Source organism: Mastigoproctus giganteus, chromosome 9, assembly GCF_048544385.1.
Source record: "Mastigoproctus giganteus isolate SK-2022 chromosome 9, ASM4854438v1, whole genome shotgun sequence".
NCBI classification, from domain to species: Eukaryota; Metazoa; Arthropoda; class Arachnida; order Uropygi; family Thelyphonidae; genus Mastigoproctus; species Mastigoproctus giganteus.
The window spans coordinates 128,722,037-128,745,067 of NC_143583.1; the positions used below are offsets into that span (position 1 = coordinate 128,722,037).

The window sequence follows — 23,031 nt, forward strand, 5'->3', positions numbered from 1 at the left end:
CCAATTTCATTGAGTGAATGAGGATTTTCACAAATGAATCTGATCGCCAGCCCAACCAGCACTTTGTTGATGACAAAAACAGTTTCATCACTACAATTTCTTAAAATTGTAGGCCCACCACTGACCCTTCGATCCAGCAAAATAAGTTGATTCGTGGATGTTTTGGAAACTTCATTCTGCAACCGACACAGAGGAAGAAAAGAAGTCGGCATAGGGTGTCAGATGAGAACTTAATAAAAATTTGGAATGTTCTACAAAAACTTCATGAAATTATTTTTACTTATGTTATTTTTTACTTATTTAGTCACATTTTACTTATTTTTTTTATATACTTGAATAATAAATTTATGCTTAATAAACTGTGTTAATATACTTAATTTGTTGTTCTTATTCCAAAAACATTACTACTGAAGTAACAATATCAGGAAAAAAAAAATTTAGAGTACTTTTCATATCCTTTTAATTTTCAATTTTTCCTAATAGCGAAGAATGAGTACCGGCATTTTTTTTTTTTTTCTTTTTTTTTTTACAAAAAAAAAAGCACTGGGTAGAAGCAATATTTCAAATATTGAATTTTCTTTTGCCCTCAGCATTTTACTTTGTTGTTTAACAGCTATTAACTCTGTATGAATTACAAATCTTCTCTACAGTGGAATATTGTTCCCACATCTGGGGTAGTACCTCAAAAAAACCTTTAATTCCTAGCCTATCCAAAAGAGGACAGGCAGTGATTAATGATTTTCCACTCCCTATCACATGTGCATTTTCTGCTGCATGTGTTTTCTACAAATATTTCCATGTTCAGAGTTCTTCTGAACTGTCATATGAAATTGCACCTTTTTTCCAAATCCAATTTGAATACTTATGTATCCTAGTTTAAATCATTCAGCTTGACACCATACTCAGCAATCTAACTTTTCTACCCTGGCTACTTGTAACTGTCTTCCTTTGTGTCAATTTTCTGAAATTGACTATCTATAGAAATTAATGTAGCCTGTTAAATATCTTCTGTTATCCTATATCTGGACCTAAAATTCTATTTTAAGCTTCAATAACTTTTCATTTGTGATAGGTTTTTAACCTTGTCATTTAATTTCAACTTTCTTGCCTAATTTCCCCCATATTTTTACTTTGAAGCAATTTTTTTTATTAGAAATTAAAATAATTCATTGTTATGCATAGTTTTATAAAACATAACTAGCATAAATAACAATAGGGTGACATAACTTACAGGGTAGCCATAAAGTAACTTAACATGAAAACTTGAGTGTTTTCATATGAGCATGTTAATCTATATGCAAAAAAACGTGAATTTAACTTTTATATACTGTATGCTATTAAATATGCTTCATCAAAGGCAAATGTCATGCCATGATTCCTATAAGGAATGGGAGGTAATACAGCAGAAGTGGTAGTTGTTTCACACCCACTTTCATAATAATTGAACTTTGTTTTAAAGAAAATTGTCACTTAACTGCACTTGAAAATGAGAGGGATGGACCAAGTGATATTTCAACAGGATGACCCACATTCATCAGAGTTACTGCATTATTAAGAGAGCACTTCATTGCTCTCTAACAAATTATTAAGGGAACATTTTGGAATATTTTTCCATAGAATATACTATGGAAAAATATGGTGATATATCACCATATTTTTCCATAGTAAAAAACTACAGAAGTAGTGTAAATGGCATAGATTTAATTATATCTCACATTGTGAAACATTATCACCCAGATGATAATGTTTCAAGTCTTGTTGGTGGGTGGGTAAGTACCCGGTGTTGCAATCATGCCAACCCAGTTGTGATGCATAACTCCACAATATGAGAAATGCCAGTTGGTGTGCATAATAATAATACTAAAAAGAATAAACACACAAGGTGTAAAAGCTACTGATTTCTAATTCACTATAAGAATATTAGTGGTGGCGGTATCCCCTGTTTACACTACTTCTGTAGTATTTTTACTACTACATAAAAATATGGTGATATCACTGATATTCTTATAGTGAACCAATTGGTAGCTTATTACACCTTGTGCATTTATTCTTTTTAGTACTTGTGCATTTATTATATCATACTCCATATGATGTAATTTGCTTACATATGTTTGTAAATAAACTGCATTAAGAATTAGTTAGCAGAGTGGATAGGTCTTTCATGATACAAATATAATGAAGCCCAGTACTACACCCTTCAAAACAATGAAGGGAGGGAGGGACTAAATTAAGAATATCAGTATTACAGAAGGAATTCATAACTCCAATAATTTAGACTATATTAAAAGGCCAGTATGGAAAATGTTACAAGCCATTATGAATAAATTTAGACCTGCACTCAGAGTGCAATTCTAAAAGGCAGTCCACAAAGAAGAGACACTGTGTAAGGAATGACCAGTTACTTTCCAGCATATGAAGTGCCATGGATTCAAGCTTGACATTCAGCAGATGACAGTTTGGATACATGTGAACAAGATGAGTATAGAGATTGCACAATAAGGAAATTCCAAATTACTTTTATAGAAGGATGATCAGAGTTTTGCAAATATCAGTTCTGGAAGACACTTCACAGAACTTCAGATAGCCATTTCACATCTAGTATTTGAATCCAAGAACAGCTTGAATTAGTGTACTGCAATAGACTAAATTATAGTACTACACATCACAGAATATAGAACTTGAATCTATCCAATTTAACATTCCGAAAGGCTCAAGTCTGAAACAATTCCTAGAAATTTAAGAGACTGTACCAATTCCTGTTTGCTAATAAGCTGAGGAGCACTGAAGCATTGCATACCTTGGCTTAGTAGGCTTAATTTTGAACCCACAATCACCCAAATAAGTCAGTCAGAAACAAATTCTGACACCATGGAGTTAAAGAAAAATTAGAACGCTGAAAGGAGAATGAACCAGCTTGTCTGCATATAAAGTAAATGTTGGATTCCTTAAAAAATAAATTGCCAACCAGATTAGAAAAAATTAGTGTTCTGATATGAGATTCTTCAAAACTAAGGTGCATCACACCAAAGCAAACCCAAAAAGATGAAACTAAATCAAAAACAGGATAAAAAAAAAAAAAAATTGCATGTAAATCTATACATGCATTCGAGGAAAAATGAATAAACTTTTGCAGACAGTTTATTGCTAATATTCTGTTAATACCAAGGTGATTGCAAAATTACATCTATTATGCACCATTTTGGCATATTTTACTTATCGTGTAGCAGTTAATGATCTATGGAAAGACCCTTTATTGAAGTTTGGGGTAAGATATAGAAAATTCTTGCTGCTACCAACGAAATGGTAAAATTTACTTAAGTTGACCAAGATGGTTTCTCAACTTAGAATTTGACAATGGTAATGTTAATTTAAGGAAATAAAATAATCTACCTATATATAAAATACTAAATGACCAGAAAAAATTTACCTATTTAAGGATCGATAATGAAAAGAATATATAATTATATACCAACTTGATACAATTTAAAAAAAAAAAAAAATTCAGCAACCTGGCCAAAAGCTGCACATCAGTGTCATACTTCATTGATCTTGCAACTCCATCATATAAAATGAATTCTTCCCATTTTTGCTTCCACACCCCTTTGCCAAAAAATTGAACAGTTTCTTGTTACTATTAGATATTCTATTCATGTAGTATTTTTCCAGTTCTTAAGCTGTGCTTAGTATGGTCTAAGATGCTGTTACACTCTAAGACAGAGCAACAGCCTGGCAGTGACTCCTATTCTGTTTACAGTGTTTTTGTAACAAGAATGGCTGTAATGTGTTCTTAAAATCAGTCTTTCCCAAATAGGTATTGCTGAATTTCCATTGTTCTAAAGTAATAAAAAAATATATAACAAAGTTGATAGATGCATATACTAAAACAGTAACTACTTTCTCTCTCCTTCCCCCAGCATGAGGAGCACTGTGAACAAGAAAAGGAAACGATTGAAGCTAATGGACAGATATTGAGCAGCAGCGTATATTTCATGCATCAGACAATTAAAAATGCTTGTGGTACTGTAGCTCTCATACATGCTGTGGCAAACTCAGATCAGATAGCTTTGGGTAAGTTTATTCTAACTTCATAAGTATAAAAAAATTTGAATATTTGGTCTTTAATTATAAATAATACTTGAAAGACATTTTACTATATAAAATGTTATAAATTTGATAGTATAAACCAGAGCAATGATGCTCAATATGTTCTACCTTGATTTCAATATTTGTAAAAGAATAAGAGAAGTTTACCTCAACAGTGGCACAAACAGCCTTAACATGTTCTTTAAAGATACCAAATTTAAGATTTTGGCCAGACCAGTATGGAAATTACGCTTCATACTGAACAGTTACTCAGTTCTTTCCTCTTTCATAACACATGACCTGGTATACATTTCTTGCAGTGATTGTGACTCTTCTTATCGAGGATCTACGCAGTTTTCTCTGAATTTTTGTTAAAGAGTACACATCCTCAGTTCATGCTTCTCATTCAGCAGTGTCAGAATTAGCCTTTCTTGCTTTAAAAAAAAAAAAAATTTTTATTCAAAGAGGCCAAAACACTTAGTGTCCAACTTAATTATACAAGACTATAAATTGCAGAAACCATTAAAATAATTAAATTACATGAGAATTCTATTAACGTTCACCAGCCATATCTAATCTCTGATTCATGGTCTTTTACATGCATGCACAAAGACTAATAATCTCTATTTAAGATTCATGCTCACACTCAGTAATTTTCATTCCTGTGATCATGACATATGGTCGAAGTGTTGCGAGCTTCAGGAAGGAAAATCGTTTTTAAAATTTGTTAAACTTTTTTAATTGTGTTCAATTTATTTTTTTACTGTAATCATTCTGCATTAATGTTTTAATTTCTGGAGAGTATCATACGGAAGTGTCCAATGTATCATATTGAGGTAAACTTCTCTTATTCTTTTAAAAATTGTTATAAAATATCTTTGCAATTTGAGGCAGCTATGTGCAAAATTAGTACGCTGACAACTTTTAATTTATCTGCAAGTTTTTTGGAACTCATGCTTAAGGTTTTACTGATGCTTGCATTTTTAGACTTCAGTTATATGTTGTGTTTCTTAAATATGTAACATCTTTATATAGACCTACTAGACGGTAAGACAATATGATTATAATTGCTGATTAAGGCCACTGTTTTGCAGTTCTGGCTCTGGTCATTTTTCATGGAGTGGTTGCCACAGCCAGCTAGCTTAGTAATTTCTGTAATACATTTTTGTGCTTGAAGTCAGAGGTTACTTTTATTGTTTCCTTTATTTCAAAAGATAAAAGCATTATTTTCAAGTATTTAATGATGCATATACTGATATTTTTTCCCATGTATTTTCAAATCAGAAAAGAAAGTAGCTTTGAGTATTGCTAATTTTGTCATGAACGTTGTATTAAACTTATTAGTTCAATTTGTCAGTAGTGAATCTGCATGTTATTTAGATCAGGCCGACCTACACTTATTTCTGTTTCAGCAAGTGGTACAAATGCAGCACCAATACAGTCAAAACAAAAATAATTTTCCTTTAAAAACCATTGCATTGCTAATGTATAATGGATTTTTTTAAAATTGTTTTGTGAGTTTCCAAACAATATTCAAGCCACCTGGAGTGATTGTTTTGAGGAATTTGGAAATTGAAAAAACTACGTATATAAATTTAGTAAAGAAGCAAGGTATTACAGTCAGGTAATGAAGTAGTTTGGGAAAATAATGCTATTTCTTTATCTTCACTGTCTAGGGACACTATCCCTCCAGTGACAGAGCATTTGGCATAATGCTCACTTTAGAAGATTAATATAATTGTTTCTAGTCTATTTTTAATTAAATAGCATGACCAAGGATGCAGATCCCCTATTAATTAAACTCAAATGCTGTTGTAACTGGTTTTGGAACTGTTTGGTTCCATCCTCAGATAATAGGTGGCCTCAGTTAGCAGAATTGAGTTGAGTGGTGAATAAATGTATCCAATGTAAATGAGCAGCCAAGCATTATTCAGAAGAATTTCTTCTGATAATTCCATTTTCAATCACTACACATATATTATAACATCTCTTACTGGACTGTGTTAGCCCAGTGTGGAAATGTACAAGTTATGTACATAAATGCTTTTAAATGTTAATTTTTTTTTTTTTTTCCCCTCTATAGCCAAAGGCAAGAGCAAGGTTGTCAAAAAAAAATAAAATTGGTTTAAAAAAATCATAAAATGGAACTTTTTTTTTTTTTTTTTTTTTTTCTATTCATTAGTATCCTCGGTTTATGTTTCTTACTTGGACAGTTTCAACCTGTGGATCTGAATTCCACAGATTCTTCTATTTTGGCTTGTAAACCCATGTTGTTTTGTATCTTGTTGAAAGAATGCACCCTTCTGTGCAGATTTTTAAAATTATTGTAAATATATAAAAATTACTATTTACTTCTAAACATAATTGACAGATGGTAGCAAATCTCTGTAGTGTTTTACATCCATCTGTAGATACTATGTTGAATTTTCAAAACATATATACATTCATATGACTTTTTTTTTCCTTGACATGAAAAAAAAAATATTCTCATCAAAGGATTAGTTTTAATGTAATTCAGAAACTTCAGCTGAAATACAACAAAAAGGCAAAAAATAGCCTAAACCTAAAAATATGAGATAAACCAATGTGCATTTTAATTGAAAGATATACTGTTATAATACAAAGGAACAACATTGCAGTTCCTTTATATTACACCAGTATATAATAATAGAACTGTATGCAGAACTAGTGTGTTGTATATTGTCCATTATATCATGGTTAATTGCCAATTTTAAATTTGTTGCTAACTAAACAAATTTTTGTTAGTAATGTTAATGGAAACAATTTGATTCCCTCAATTGTTTGTTAATATGCTGGGTTGAATATGGACACACTCTCACACTTTTTTAGGACAATATTGTTTACACTGCTATTGAACATGACAATGTTTTCTTAGTGGCCAACTACTAATACAGTTCTAAATACTAAGGTTACTTAAAAGAAATCATTTTTAATTGCAGAAGTACAATACACTTGGATTTCTAAATACTCTTAAAATTATATCAAGCTATTATATAGCATCTTGTGATAAATGATAGAAGGTAAGCTTTCTAATATTTTTGAAGGAATCCATTGAAACTGTTTTCTCATTTGTGAGTTGTAAATATGCTATTTGACTTTATTCTTGTTTTATTTTGAACACTATAAGTTGCAGTTGCAGTAATTGTTTTTTGTGAATGAAACCAAGGAAAATGACCTAATTATATTTATGTATTTATTTTAATTTAATTAAGATGAAGAATGTCCTTTGCAAAAGTTCCTGAATAGTACCAAGGATATGACCCCTGAGGAAAGGGGACAACAGCTAGAAAAAGATGAGGTAAGATTTATTGGGAAATCTGAGATATTCATTATTTTATTTGCCTGCCATATTCTTACGATGCTTTTGTCTCTTAAGAATCATTTTTAGTAAATGACAGTGATATTTTTTAGAGATCATTATTATGTGGAGACTAATGATATTAAACGAAAATGACCTGACCATATTCTGGATAAATATAGGACCGTACTGCACAAATGCCACGAATTAGGTTAAAATGTGTATATCTGCAATTCTGTCCAGACATGATAGGAAGGATTATATGTTGAAAACATTGTGTATTAACTCAAGACTTGATGGAATTGACAAGGCTCTGTGGGAAAATTTTAATCAGCATGGTCTATGTTTGTAGGTAGAAAAAAAGATATTTTGCCAAGACAGTATTTGTTTGAACAAAGGTGGTACAAAGATTTTTTTTTTTTTTCCAGTGTCATTGAGGATGCCTTAAGTGATCGGGGAAACTGCTAGTTAGGGGGAGAAGGGTAATATAGATCCATGTTTATCTGATGATATGAGTCAAAGTAATGCTTGCACCAACCTCAAGAATCCTTGTTTGCTGCCACAACAGCTGATGTTAGCAAGATGTTCTCAGGGTGACAACATTTCAAATGAACACGAAGGTAAAGCTAGGGAAACAAATAAATAATTGACGTGTATCAAGTAGTAAACTGTAGAAGAATATTTAAGTCTTAGCTGTGTCTACAATAATATCAGGAGTGTTGTCAATAAAATGGTTGAATTAAAACGACTTTTTAGGACTGCTGATGCAATAGGGCTAACAAAAATATGGTGCCACCTGGAAATTGGCAATGAAGAGTTCCATTATGGTATGTATAACCTATTTAGGGAAGATAGGAGGGGGGGGGGTCTTCTCATCAAAAGCAACCAGAGTACAAAAAGAGCTTTTGCTGAGTCAGAAATTAATCCTGCCAGCATAGAATCTGAGTTAATTGGAAGCAAAGGTATAATGAAAGCGAGAGTAATCTACAGAGCAGAAGATTGTGAAGGGTATGACATGACTGTCTTGTGGGTGGCTTCAGTCTGTTCCCAATTGATTATAATAAGGGAGGGAAACTTACCATGGTGAAGAAATTCTGAATATACTAGATTATTTGTACCAGCATGTTAGAGAAAATACTAGGGATAAGAATATTCTAGACCTCGTTATTACTCAAGAATCAGATTACATCACAGGGCTTAAAGCTCAGGAACCATTGACAGGTAGTGATCATACAGTCGATAGTTGGAAAATGAAGAAAGACATTGCAGTAGTTTGTCACGGTTTTAATTTCAGGAAAGGGGACTATGACAGTTTAAGGCTCTACATCGAATCTATTGATTGGGCAGATTATGGAAGTTTAAGGCTCTACATCGAATCTATTGATTGGGCAGATTATGGAGGGAGGGTGAATATATTAGAATCGTGGAATACCTTAAAAACAATAATCACAGAAGCCATGAATGCTTATATACCATTAGAAAAATAAAGCACAAGGAGGATGCCAGGAAAAATGAATTTTGAGTTGGCCAGTCTAATAGAGCAGAAAAATACAGCATAGGACAGTTGCAGAGCAATTATGTCTGTAGCCTTTGACAACTACAAGTTTTTCTCTGTAATAGTACCACAGATATTAGCATTAGTAGAGACACATGATGTAAGAAAGCAAGCTTATACAGCATCAGCCAAAAAGAAAAAAAAAAGAAAAATCCTTCCCATTTCACTGATCCATTCATTCCAAATGTTTGTCTAGTTCTGCCTTGAATTTATTTATGCTATCAACTTCCACAACAACAGATGGAAGTTTTCAACAATCAACTACCCGCTGACTAAAGGCAAACTTCCGCACATCTATTCTACAACTGTCTTTCCTCAATTTGAATATGTCCCCTCAGGTGTGTAAAGGAGGGGAATGCCAGAAGTTTATCAAACTAACAGGGAGCTAAGTGACTTTATAATAACTGAGAGAAAAGTGAAGGAGAAATTTTTGAAGTTAAACATAAAAAAGGCACCTGGGGCAGATGGAATCTATCCAGTTATAATGGAGGCAGCAAGGGAAGTAAGCAAACCCTTAGCAACTAAGGGTTTGCTTAATTATGAGAGCATCCTCAGAGTCAGGGGAGGTCCCCATGGACTGGAGATGTGCAAATGTATCCTCATTTTGCAAAGGAGTTTCAAAGGGTGACACAAATAATTATAGACCTGTTAGTTTAATTTCTGTTCTGAGGAAAATAATGGAGTCACTGGTTAGAGGTGACACAGAATCACCTAGACAAGCAGCAGTAATAGCTCAGACACAGCATGGGTTTGTTAAGTGGAAGTCTTGTCTGACCAATTTGATTGGCTACTACGATGTGGTCACAAAGGAACTGGATGCAAAAAATAATTTTGATATCATATACTTGGATTTCAGGAAAGCTTTTGATACTGTTGCACATGGAAGACTGCTGTAAAAATTGGAGTGATATGGCATTAATTGCAAGTTACTGTAATGGATAAAGGGATAGTTGCATGGGAGTTGGCAGAGTCTGTGGACTGTTATTAGCGGATTCCCCCCCCCAGGGTTCGGTGATGGGCCCATGGTTTTGTGTATTTATCAGACTTAATGTCCAAGTTTGCAGATGATACAAAGATTGGCAGGGTTGTTAAAGACAGTATGCTACTACAACAGGATCTAGAGAAGTTAGGCATATGGGCTGAGAAGTGGCAACTGAAGTTTAACATTGACAAATGCAAAGTACTCCATGTGGGTAGCAGTAATCCAAGAGAAATGTACCAACTGTGTGGTACTACATTCAGAGAGATGGAGAATAAAAAAGACTAGGGAGTAATTGTACAGTCAGATATGAAGTTCTCTGAGCAGTGCATGTGGGCTACCAGAGCAGGGGAGCAATATGGCCTTAGTTGCTAATGCTCCTAAAAACCAACTAACAACAACTAGAGCAGGTCATGGAGTTATGTCAATGATAGAGGAATTTTCCGTGCAGAGACAAGGTGGTGATTATCCCTCCGTATAAGGCAGTGCTCAGGCCACACCTTGTTTGCTGTATATAGGTCAGGAGGCCTCATTTTAGGAAGGATGTTGAGTTGCTAGAACGAGTATAGAGAAGGGCAACAAGATTAGTGAGAGGAACAAAGGGGTGTGCTTATGAAGAAAGACTTAAGTTCTGCAAGTTGCAGCATCTGGAGACTAGGTTGTTGTTTGGTTTTTAGGAGCATTAGCAACTAAGGCCATATTTCTCTGGGGATATGCGGTGGTCATTTCCTGACATTTTCGCATCCACTGTATTTGGTAGTCATGGGCTCGAACCCCAGTCTAATCAAGAAGCATGTGCTATGCTCCTGCCCGCCTGGCTATGGAGAGGCACCATGGTACTAGGTACCTGCGAGGTGATCTGATCAAGGTGTATAAGACCTTTTTAAATGGTCTTATACACATAGTTTAAATGGTCTTATACATATTTGAGCAGGACCCAATGCTGATAGGATACATCTGCTTGCTCAGATTAAGAACCTGAGGGGGCATAGATTCAAATTGAGGAAAGACAGTTGTAGAATAGATGTGCGGGAGTTTGCCTTTAGCCAGCGGGTAGTTGATAGCTGGAACAGACTTCCATCTGTTGTTGTGGAAGTTGATAGTTTAAATAAATTTAAGCTGAACTAGACACATTTGGATTGACCAGATGAATGAAATGGGAAGGGTTTTTTTTTTTTTTTTTTTGGCTGATGCTGTAGAAGCTTACTTTCTTGCATCATATGCCTATGCTAATCTGATCAAGAGGAAGAATCCCATCAACATTGAGTGTACTCAACCAATTCAAGGCCTTATACACATCAATCAGATTGCCTCTTAGGTACCTAGTCTCCAGAAGCTTCAATTTTCAGAACTTAAGCCTTTCTTCATAAGAGCATCTCTTTCTTCCCTTCACTAGTCTTGTTGCCTTTCTCTGTACTCATTGTAGCAACTCTCATCCTTCCTAAAATGAGGCTTCCAGACCTGTATGCAATACTCAGTGTGGCCTGACCATTGCCTTATACAAGGGGATAATCACCTCCTTTTCCCTGCTCATAAAATTCCTGTATGCCATTGACAAAACCCCATGACCTACTCTGGCAGTCTATCTGCACTGCTCAGAAAACTTCATATCTGACTCCACAATTAACCCAGGTCTCTTTCATTCTCCACTACCCAATGTGTAACACCACCCATTTCTCTAGGTTTACTGCTATCCATATGCAGTACTTTGCATTTGTCAATGTTAAACTTCAGTTGCCACTTCTCAACCCATCTATCTGCTCAACTTTTTCAGATCCTGTTGCAGCAGAATATACTGTCATTACTATTATTAACAACCCTGCCAACCTTTGAATCATCTGCAAACTTTGACATCAAGCTTGATATACCTTCATCAATATCATTGATAAATATACAAACCAACAATGGGCCCAACACTGAACCCTGAGGGACTCCACTAATAACATTACTCCGTGAAGAGTGTAAATTGATTGCCACTCTGTCTTCTCCTACTCAACTATCCTTTTATCCCTTGTAGCAACTTGCCTTTAATGCCATACTGCTTCAATTTGTACAGTAGTCTTCCATGTACAACAGTATCAAAAGCTTTCCTGAAATCCAAGTATATGTTATCAAAATTATTTTTTGCATCCAGTTCCTTTGTGATCACATCATAGTATCCCATCAAATTGGTAAGACAAGATTTCCCCTTGAAAAACCGATGCTGTGTCTGAATTAATACTGCTGTCTTATCTAGATGATCCTGCAATGCTTCTTTAACCAGAGACTATTTTCCCTGGAACAGAAGTGAAACTAACAGATCTGTAATTACTCGTGTCACCCTTTGATCCCCTTTGTGAATTGGCAATACATTTGCACACCTGCAGTCTGTGGGTACTTCCCCCAAGTCCAAGGATGCTCTCATAATTAGGTCTAAGGGATTGCATACTTCCTTTGTTGCCTCCTTTAATATAATTGGATAGAACCATCTACCCCCAGGTGCCTTTCTTATGTTTAACTTCAATTTCTCCTCCACTTTGCTCAGTTATTACAAAATCATTTAACTCCCTGTTAGAGTTTGATAAACATCTGGCCCTGTCCTCCTTGAATAACTCCTCATTTGTGAATGTAGATGCAAAATACTCATTTAGTTCAGCAGTTATCTGGGAATGATCATCTACAGTCAAACCATTGACATCAAGTTGACCAATCTGATTCATCCCGTTCCTTTTAGAGTTTTTAACCCCAGGGGTTCCTATCTGGTGAGTATGGGCTTGGCACACCCAAGGTCCTGAGCTGGATATCATTATTCTTCTCTTTCTTGGTGATTCTCTCTCTCTCTCTCTCTCTCTCTCTCTCTCTCTCTCTCTCTCTCTCTCTCTCTCTCTCTCTCTGAGTAACTTGGATTTTTTTTTTTTTTGGTTGGTACAGCATATGCTTGACTTCCTTGCACACCATATAGCTAATAATAATAAAGAAATTTTTGTTGCTTTTATTTGCATCCTTTGCCAAAGATTTTTCATAATCTGCCTTCACATGCCTAACCTCCATTGTGACTTTATTACAGACTATCTTGTATCTACCATTGGCTTCTGTGTCACCTGATAATTTAAATGCATCCCATGCATTTTTCTTCTCTGCCACGAGTCTCAGTTTATCTGACATCTATTTGAGGCTAAACCTACAGCAGTATTTCTTAGTTGGAACAAAAAGTCTAGTAGCTTCCAAAATTACTTCCTTGAATGCCTCCCATTTAGAATTTGCTGTTGGCAACATCAGTTGGCCCCACTGTATAGAACTGAAAAAAAATCTGAGACCACTGTAATCACCTTTATGAAAGCAAAAACCCTTCCCCAGAAAAATTAATGGAGGCACTGGTTAAAGAAGCACTGCATGATCATCTAGACAAGACTTCAAGACTTTCCTTGTTAAGGAAAGTCTTGCCTGACCAATTTGATTGGATACTATGATGCAATCACAAAAGTACTGGATGCAGGGAATAACTTTGATATTATATATTTGGATCTTAGAAAGGCTTTTGATACTGTTGCACATGGAAGACTCTGCACAAATTGGAGCAGTGTGGCATTGGAGGCAAATTGCTGCTATGGATAAAGGGATGGTTGAGGGGGAGAGTGGTAATCAATGGACACTGCTCATCGTGGACTAATGTTATTAGTGGAGCCCTCAGGGTTCAGTGTTGGGTCCATTATTGTTTTCTGTATTTATAAATGATATTGATGATGGTATATCAAGCTTAATGTCCAAGTTTGCAGACGATACAAAGATTGGCAGGGTTGTTAAGGACACTACTGATGCTATGCTGCTGCAACAGGTTCTGGAAAGGTTGAGCAGATGGGCTGAGAGATGGCAAATGAAGTTTAACATCGACAAATGTAAAGTACTACATATGGAGAATGAAAAGGATCTGGGGGTAATTGTGCAGGCAGATATGAAGTTCTCTGAGCAGTGCAGATGGGCTGCAAGGGTAGCTCATGGTGTCTTGTCAATGATATACAGGAATTTTTCTAGCAGGGATAAGGTGGTGATTATTCCCTTGTATAAGGCAATGGTCTGGCTACACCTTGAGTACTGTATACAGGTCTGGAGGCCTCATTTCAAGAAGGATGTAGAGCTGCTGGAATGAGTACAGAGAAGGGCAACAAGACTAGTGAATGGAACAAAGTTGCTCTTACGAAGAAAGGCTTACATTTTGCAAATTACAGTGTCTGGAGACTAGGCACTGGCGAGGTGATCTAATTGAGGTGTATAAAGCCTTGAATGGTTTGAGTATACTCAATGCCGATGGGATTCTTCCTCTTGCTCAGAATAATCACCTGAGAGGGCATAAATTCAGATTGAGGAAAGGCAGGTGTAGGATAGATATGCAGAAATTTGCCTTTAGCCAGTGGGTAGTTGGTTGGTGGAACAGACTTCCATCCCTTGTTGTGGAAGTTGATATCCTAAATAAATATAAGGCTCAGCTGGACAGATATTTCAAATGAATGGAGGGGTGAAATGGAAGTGGTTTTTTTTTTTTTTTTTTTTTTTGGCTGATGCTGCATAAGCTTGCTTTCCTGCATATGCCTCTACTAATGCTAAAGTAAATCCCACATCAGTACACTGTGATCACTGCCACCTAGTGGTTGTTTTATCTGTAAATTCTTAATGCATGAATAATCACTGCTGATATCAGATCAAGAGTGTTACTCCCTCTTGTTGCCTCTCTAACATGCTGCTGTAGAAAACAATCCAATAAATTCCCAAAACCATTGCTAGTTTGCGAGTGACCAATCCACAAGTTCCAGTCTATATCTGGGAAGTTAAAATCCCCCATTATAAGACACTGATTTACTGGCCCACTCTATTTCTCTGTATTCATTGTACTCATCAGAGTCATTAGGCCTATAACAAACTCCTTCCCTCATTTTTGCTTTCCCAGTGCTTGTGTCACACCAAACTGACTCAACATTGCACTGTCCGTCTATGTCAACTGGATGCAATTCCTTAGATTTTGTGTTTCTTAACTAACAACATAACCCCTCCTCCCTTGCTATTCTTTCTGTACACATTGTACTCGCCAAATTCCAATTCTGCATCCCTTTTATCTGAGTGACACCATGTCTCTGATATCCCAACAATAGCTGCCTTGGATGTCTTACCTAGCACTTCAAATTCCTCAAATTTATTTACTATGCTCCTAGCATAGGTGTACATGGAAGTATACATGCACCTGTTCTTACTCTTAGTTACTCTAACACAGACCATGTATTTACTTGTTTCATGACTCTCAGCAGTTCTTGAAATCCCCAGCAACTTGCTTTCTGGGCTGCTGCTCATTCCAATAGAAGCAGTGCAAGAATCATTTCCACCTCTGCCTGTGGCTATTGTTAATCTATTAGTCAGTGAACAGTGAATCCTCCGAAGTTCTGCTGGATCCCAGGCCACACAGGAATAACTGGAAATGAGAGAGCAGACAAAGCGGCCAGAGAAGCTGCTTCCTCTGACTATGCCTTTCACTCAATACCATATACCGATTACAAGTCATTAATCCACCAAAGCAGTTCAAAACAATGGCAAAAACACTGGCAAGAACAAACTTAGTGTAATTCAACAAACACTTTGACCATGGACTACTAGCTACCAATCCAACAGACACTAAGAAGTGATCCTTGCTAGATTGCAAATTGGGCATACCAATATGGCTCATTCTTACCTACTCAGAGGTGAGGACTCTCCTCAATGCCAAAACTGTCAAGTTCTGCTCACTGTACATCACTTCATGGTGAACCATCCAAGGTTTAATAAAGAACATATAAGAGCCTTTCATACAATAATGAATGCACAAAACAATGTAATACTTAAAACAATTTTAGATGACCAGCCAAATATTAATGACATTTTCTTTTTCCTTAAGCTAATCAGATACTACCAAAACATATAAAAATTAATAGTATAATATTTATGAAAAAGCTACGTAATTATAAAACAAAATCTTGGCTTCCTTCTAAACAACATCAAGAAAAATGAATGTCGAAATATGAAACTCTCTAACGTAGACACGGTGCATTATAGCCTAAGCTGCTCTTGCGCCAATAGTTCTCAAACAACAACATCATACCCCCTCCAAGCTATCAGTTTTCCGACCCACCTAACATTGCCTCGATAGCATCAGCAAATATTCTTGCACCCTTTCTATTTAAGTGTATCCCATCCCTGTAGAAACAATCTCCTGTTAACAAGCACACCACACTGAGAAAAATTCTACCCCATGAGCCCTGCACATTCCCTCCAGGGCCAAATCGATTGACAAGGCTCTTATCATGTACTCCCTCCTACCATGTCTGGGCAGGATTGCAGACACTTTCAAATTTAACCTAGTTGCAATTGTTTTCGACGTTGACCTGTACCTGCTAAGTAAATGCATACATCTACACTTAATGTCATTAGTGCCAACGTGTACAACGATATCACCTTTTGTACCCTTAAAAGATGATATCCGCTCTACAACGTCATCAACTCGTTCCCCTGGCAGACATACCCTGGTCTTATTCCACCTATCCTTTTTTGCACAATATATTTCCTGTTTTCCTGATAATTGAGTCTCCCACAGTAACTAGCTTCTGTGGGGCCAGAGCATTCTGCCCTGAAAGTTGCTGCTATGTGTTACCTGGTACATAAGAGCGAGCTCTGGTGTTGAGTTAGGCAGCTGATAGCTTGATGGGGACCCCCCATTTTAATTCCTTTGAGGGCATCTACCCAACCTTTCAAGCTCTCATAGACAGCCATCAGAATGCTGCATTGGTGCCTAATTTCTTCACATTCTCTGCACCTAGCACATAAGAAAACATCCTCCATTGCTAGATCGTGTGGATCATGTCCTCTTCGAGAGAGATCCACAAACATGTCACATTTTGCACATTTTTTTTTTAGAATGTGATGCATTGGAGAATTGCCCCCTTTGATTCTCCCCCAGACCACAGCACTTTTGCTACTTTGTGCACATTGCTTTGCCTCTCTAATCTGGGCATGGTTACGCTATCTAGTTTTACGTTATACCTTGCGCTATCAAGTTCGAGATATACATAATGCTATTCCGTATCGATACTACACAGTGGCAGCAAGTTTCGAATGGTACAAGTTTTACCCGATACTAAGTAATAACCCACAGTATCTCTATCTAAGTTCAAAATAAACTGAGTATTGTAAACACACACACACACACTATGCAAACATAACACTACACTCATTTTCTGGACATTGTACAGAGTCTTGTATATCATCACAGAGAACCATGGCAGAGATGAACTAACGTTTAGGGGCCGCCTTGCATAAGACACAACACATGTAACTAGGAATATAAAGCTACTACTAGAAAATAAATTAATATGCCAGTTAAGTCAATAAAATGGTCGATAAAGATAAGCTTAAGTAAGGCAAGGCTCAGTATGAGAAAGCACTGGCCAAGAGAGCAAAGAATGGGGACAACGAGTTTTTCGTGTACGTGAATACAAAGAAGAAAATGGTTCAGACCCACGTGCACTGGGTGTGTGAAAGTCCTAGATAACCCAGCTTACGTTGATGAAATGAATAATTACCTCGCATCAGTCTTTACTGACAAAAGACCCTTTATTCTGAGGAGAGGCTGTGTGAATGAGGCCGAATCATCTGAAATTACAAATGATTGTTTATTCAAAAAAACGTTCGAGCCTAAAGGCAAGTAAGGCAGGCTCCTGGAGTTGATGGTATACAACCAGTAGTTTTGAGGGAAGCAGTCAAAGAGTGTATTGAAGTTAATTATTAGGGCATCTTTAGACTTGCAGAATCTATTTCTTTGGGTTGGAAAAGTACCAACATTATTGCCAATACATAAAGGCAGTTTCAGGAATGAAGTTGGTAACTACAGGCCAGTTGGTCTGAATTCAGTGGTAGGGAAAATTTGAGGCAATAATCAAGAATGCAATCCAGAGACATTTAGAGATGGCATTCTCAAGGACACACAACATGGTTTTGTTAAGGGGAAAACTGTGTTTAACTAATTTGGTATGCTATTTTGACAGTTATTCCTGAACTAGATGTAGGGAACATTTTTTTTGATATAGTTTATTTGATTTTAGCAAAGCATTTGATTCAGTCCCTCATGAGAGTTTACTATATAAGCTGCAACATATTAAGATTACTGGAAAGATTCTAAGAAGGACTTCAGGATGGCTGCAGGGTGAGATTGGCAGAAGGACAACAATACGAGGAAAGTCTTTGTGGGCTTGCATACCTTGGCAACAAGGCACCTTAGAGGGGTCATGGTTGAGGTTTATAAAGCTCTGAGAGGGGCTAGTAAAATGAAGGTGGAATTTTCACTGTTATAAAGAATTCTAGAACTAGGAGCTATAAATTCTAACTACAGGGGAAAAGGTTTAGACTAGATTGTAGGTTTTTTTTAGCCAGTAAGTTGGAACAAGTTACCCTTGCAGGTAGTTGAGGCTGACAGTTGCTTGAATAAATTCAAAGGTCAACTGAACAGTTACCTGTGTGAGGAGGGAAGTGTGTAATTTGTATCTTCTTAATTTTTATTTTTATTTTTTTGCTGTTGTGGCAAAAGCCTGTGGCTTCCTTGCGCTATTGGCTAATACTAAATGTTTTCTAAAAATATAATCCTGCATGAAAATTTTGGAAAATTTTCAAATTTTGATATGTGATGTTTAAAGAGTCATTAGTCAATTTTCTAACTGATGTGAATGGTAGCATATACTAGATTAAATATTGTAGAATTGCTATGAATTCAGCTTGATATCCTTAGTATTCTTAATGTTATTCATTTAGATATTTCTGACTATATGAATTAATGCATAGAATTTTCTTATACTGTGCTATTCTTTACTTGAAAGAGTTTAAGTTATTGAATGTTTCATTTCTCCTCCATAAGGATGGAGACAGTTCTTTCTTAGTTTTCTTTTGAAAATAGTTTAACCAACACAGGTGTAGCTTGTGCTGATTGTTCTGACTTAAAATTTGTACTAAAGTTTCCTCTCACAATAAGCTATATGTGAATTTTGTTTTTTTAGAATATCAGTGCAGCCCACGAAGAGAGTGCCCAAGAAGGACAAACTGAGGTGATGTCTTTATTCATTTAAAATAAATAAAATCTTGTGATAATTTGAAGGCCACATCAACTGTTGAGCATATAATGTTCTTATCAGTGAAAATAATTAAGTGGAATAAGTTAGTTTAAATTTAACTCTGTAGATTACAACAGCAAACAAGTTATGAGAAGAGCATCGGTGATGCTGGATGCTATAATACAATGAAGTAAGTTGCCATAGCCGAGTGACCAGGCATGAGGGTGCCCAAGTACACTTGCTTTGAGTGACCAGGGTTTAAGCCTCTGACTGCTAAATTTGGTGCTGTTTCTCTATACCTTTTGAACTCTACTGTACAGTCTTCTGAGTATAAATAGTATTTATTTAATGAATAAATACTCAATCCTGCATAACTGCAATCCAATGTATTTCTATAAAATAAATTGCAAAAATTTCTTCCAATTCAAAAGTGTTTTACAGTTATGTTTCTTCTCTGCTTCTTCAGTGTGTCTACTGCAAAGGTATGAGTTTTGGAAGTGATTATTGATACAAATTACTTGATGTGAATCTAACTACAATAAATTAATAAGTAATTTTAAATAATATTAAAAAATTAATTTTAATTTTATTTCCAAAACTTTTCTATACTAGCAAAAAAGGGATAAGAATTTATCATATAAATTTAGGCCATTGATCACCCGCTCTTGTCTAATAATGGATTTACCTGTCTATTATATTCAGCAGCAAAAACAATCCTTCCATTTTTGTTTTTAGAGTATAAGCTGTTTAAGATATCATGTTTTATTCTTTCAACACTTTCAAACCATTTTTGTCTGTAGTCCTTTATTTTCTTTTATCAAGGATTCTACTTTCAGATTTTCTAAAAGTGAGTCTTTCTGTTCAGTAATGTACAGTTTACTATACATTGCTGGATAAAAAGTTCTCAAATCTTATATCAGCTGATGCTATTCTTCAGTACTCTTTCTGTTTAAGTGGTGTCCAAGCTTTACAACCATAATGTCAGTATTAACCTTTTTAGATATGTGCTAAGTGCCTGTTGTCTTCACTGTTTTCATCCAAATTCACATAACAATTCCCAGTATAGACAGATTTTCATGAAATTTTATATTTCATTCCGCTAGAAATTTTTTCATTAAAAGTCAAACAAATAGAAATTCACAAATTATTTATTTTTTTTTGTACAGATTGTATGTAAAAAAGAAATTCATAGATTAAATAGTAGTAGTAGAGGCTTATGATGCAGTATTATTAGCTTTAGGCAGTCCATGCATGCTTCTGTTAGATATGTTTACATCAGTTAAGTCTTTACTCCCATCATGGTATTTAAATCCAAAATGGTATGAGTGATCTAGCATTAAATTCCCAAGCACTGAATTTCTTGTTGATCCTCATGCACTTATTGGTTATTTTCCTATATCTGAAGAATTCTCTTAACTGCTTTAGAAGTTACAGGATCAGGACATTGCAGTTATAATAAATATACTGAAGTCTCCAGAGAATTAATTGCAAATTTTCATATGAGATTGGTTTTGAATTTTTAATACAAATCAAATCTGAATTGAATTATATTTATTCTCTCTGTATAGACACACTAGGAAAGCATTTCTTGAAACTTATTTATAGGCAAAATTATTACATTTTTCAATTTATATGAATATTGGATATTTTATTCATTGCTTATATGGATGGATAGCAGAATGTAAATTTGTTTAATGCTACAAAATATGTAATGTCTTGAACTGGGAAATTATGACCTGAGAGTAACTTATAGATTGGAGTTTGGGGACTAAATGTGGTTACTGATGAGGAAAAAACTAAGGATGTTGATACAAACGGACCCAAAGTTTTCCATATAATGTAGATAGGGAGCTAGAAAGGCAGTTCTTGTAAATGATTAATTGAATATTTGCATAGAAAGTTAATTCAGGTCTAGCAGTTGTATCTGAACATGGCACTTCTTGAAAGGTCCAAAGTAAACAAAGAAAAGTGACTAGACTAGTAAGGAGCACAAGGAGGATGTACCTATGAAAAGGCTGCAGAGGAAACTATATAAATCTGAAGGAGAGGGAGTTTGGTTTTATGTATATAAGGCACTGTGGATCATGGGAATTCATAAACTGAAGGAGTACCAGTAGACTCAACTTTGGGGAAATAGGCCTTTTAGCTAAAAAATGATTGAGTGCAATTAATTACCTCATAGGATCGTGGCAGTAGGAGAGAAAGCTTTAGGAATTGAGACAAATACTTATCATGCAGTAGATGCTGATAATGACTTTTTTGGCTATTCTACTCTATAAAATGCGAAGGTGATGGTGGTAAATGTAGGAATTAAAAACAGACCTTGTACTAAATTTAAAAATTTTTTTTGAATGAATATTTTTTGGATAACATTAGCAAAAGAATGCATGCTTACCCAGATTATCTTTTCTTCCCTGTAGGCATTACACAGCTTGCTGAGAATACCTTGTCTTCTTTGCAGAATTTTTTTTTTTTTTTTTTTTAAATTGGGAAGCTAAAATACCGAAAGATAAATGATTTGAATATATTTAAAATATGATGGGGAAAAAAAGCATTTCAACTGCTGGGCCCATCTTCAAGTACAAGGCACCAGCATTCAAAACAGCTAAGGGACATTTCAATAATCACTAGACTGCCAAAGGGCTGAGTTTGAAAAGCTGTAGTCCCATGCTATGCAAGCCTTGTACATAAAGTACTTAGCCAGTGAAACTGCTTTCATTGTTTTACTAGCTAAGACCAAAAGAAACTTGGACAGAAATGTTTCAAAGTTTATTCCCCAGACACAGTACTCTCTAATGAGCAGTTACTCAATTAATAAATAAATAAATATGTATTTATTGCAAATACAGCAAGCCTATTACAGCACTAGGCTAGGGGCATAAAATTCAGTACAAAGGAGACAAATATAAAAACAAATACATAGCATTTTCTATATATACGTTAACAATGAATATGAATTATGACCATATATATATATATATATATATATATATGGAGAACATCACATTTGGCTCTCAGATGCAGTTACTGGGTTGCAGGCAGGCAGCTGTTTTTATTTCTCATCATTTTATTGGAAATCTGAGTCTGGAGAGTTTTGGATTTGAATTGTTATTGGTTCTTGAATTTTCTCTGTTGGTAGGAGCTATTATGTTGGCTAAGTTTGGTGAATCTGTTGCAGAGGTAATTAACTTTGCAAGAAGCATGACTCCAGACTCTCATCTGCTGCAGAGGCTTTGTTTTTAAGTTTTCATAAAGCTGTTACCTGGATATTGTATGGGAAAAATGAAGTTTACTGTTCAGCCATCTAAGAACCCAATACTCTAGTCAAGGAATTTCTTGACGGTAACTTGAGGAATAGCAGACCAGATTTCAGAGGCATAAGACAGAATGGGAAAGGTGCATCTCTGAACATAGTTTATGACCGTTTTTCTATCTTGAATTGCTGCTGTTTCTTGCTTGATTAGCCATTTTGCTTTTTTTGAATTTTTTTAGCAACATATACATAGAATTGAAGGAAAGATTTTTGTCAAAAACAACTCCTACGTCTTTGTGAGCATATGCATTTGGAATTGAAATGTTTGCAATCTTTAATTTCTATGTGGTTTGTGGTTGTTTCTGTAAGGAATAAGTTGAGTAGATTTGTTTGCATTTATAGTGAGATTGAGATTCTTCAGATACTTGATTCCACACATCTGTAAATTCGCATCGTGGCTAACCTTGGAAATGTCATCACAGGATTTGCAAATAATAAACAACTTTAAATCATTGGCATAAGCCAGCAGATTTGGATTTTCTTGTAGAAGTGGTTGTAGAGATGCTAAAAATATAGTACTGGAAAGAACACATCCTTGAGGAATGTTTGTTGTTGTGGTTGTGACGAGAATATTATCGGTATTAGTGGGGAAGAGAAGATTTCTGTGATTTAGGCTGTACTGTAGATAGGCTATAACCATTGTCAATGGGGAAATGATTTTTTAGTATTTCAATGGCTTTCTTTTGA

At 35.4% G+C, this 23,031-nt stretch overlaps 1 protein-coding gene across 1 annotated transcript in view; it reads left to right on the plus strand.

Moving 5' to 3' along the window:
- Positions 1–23,031, plus strand: part of LOC150080721 (ubiquitin carboxyl-terminal hydrolase isozyme L3-like) — a 151,251-nt gene that overhangs the window by 16,748 nt on the left and 111,472 nt on the right. Inside the window, exons 3-5 of the mRNA XM_090380797.1 lie at positions 3,915–4,068; positions 7,317–7,402; positions 18,978–19,025. Of these exons, the coding sequence (XP_090236923.1) occupies positions 3,915–4,068; positions 7,317–7,402; positions 18,978–19,025 (288 nt within the window). The remainder of the gene's footprint in view (positions 1–3,914; positions 4,069–7,316; positions 7,403–18,977; positions 19,026–23,031) is intronic.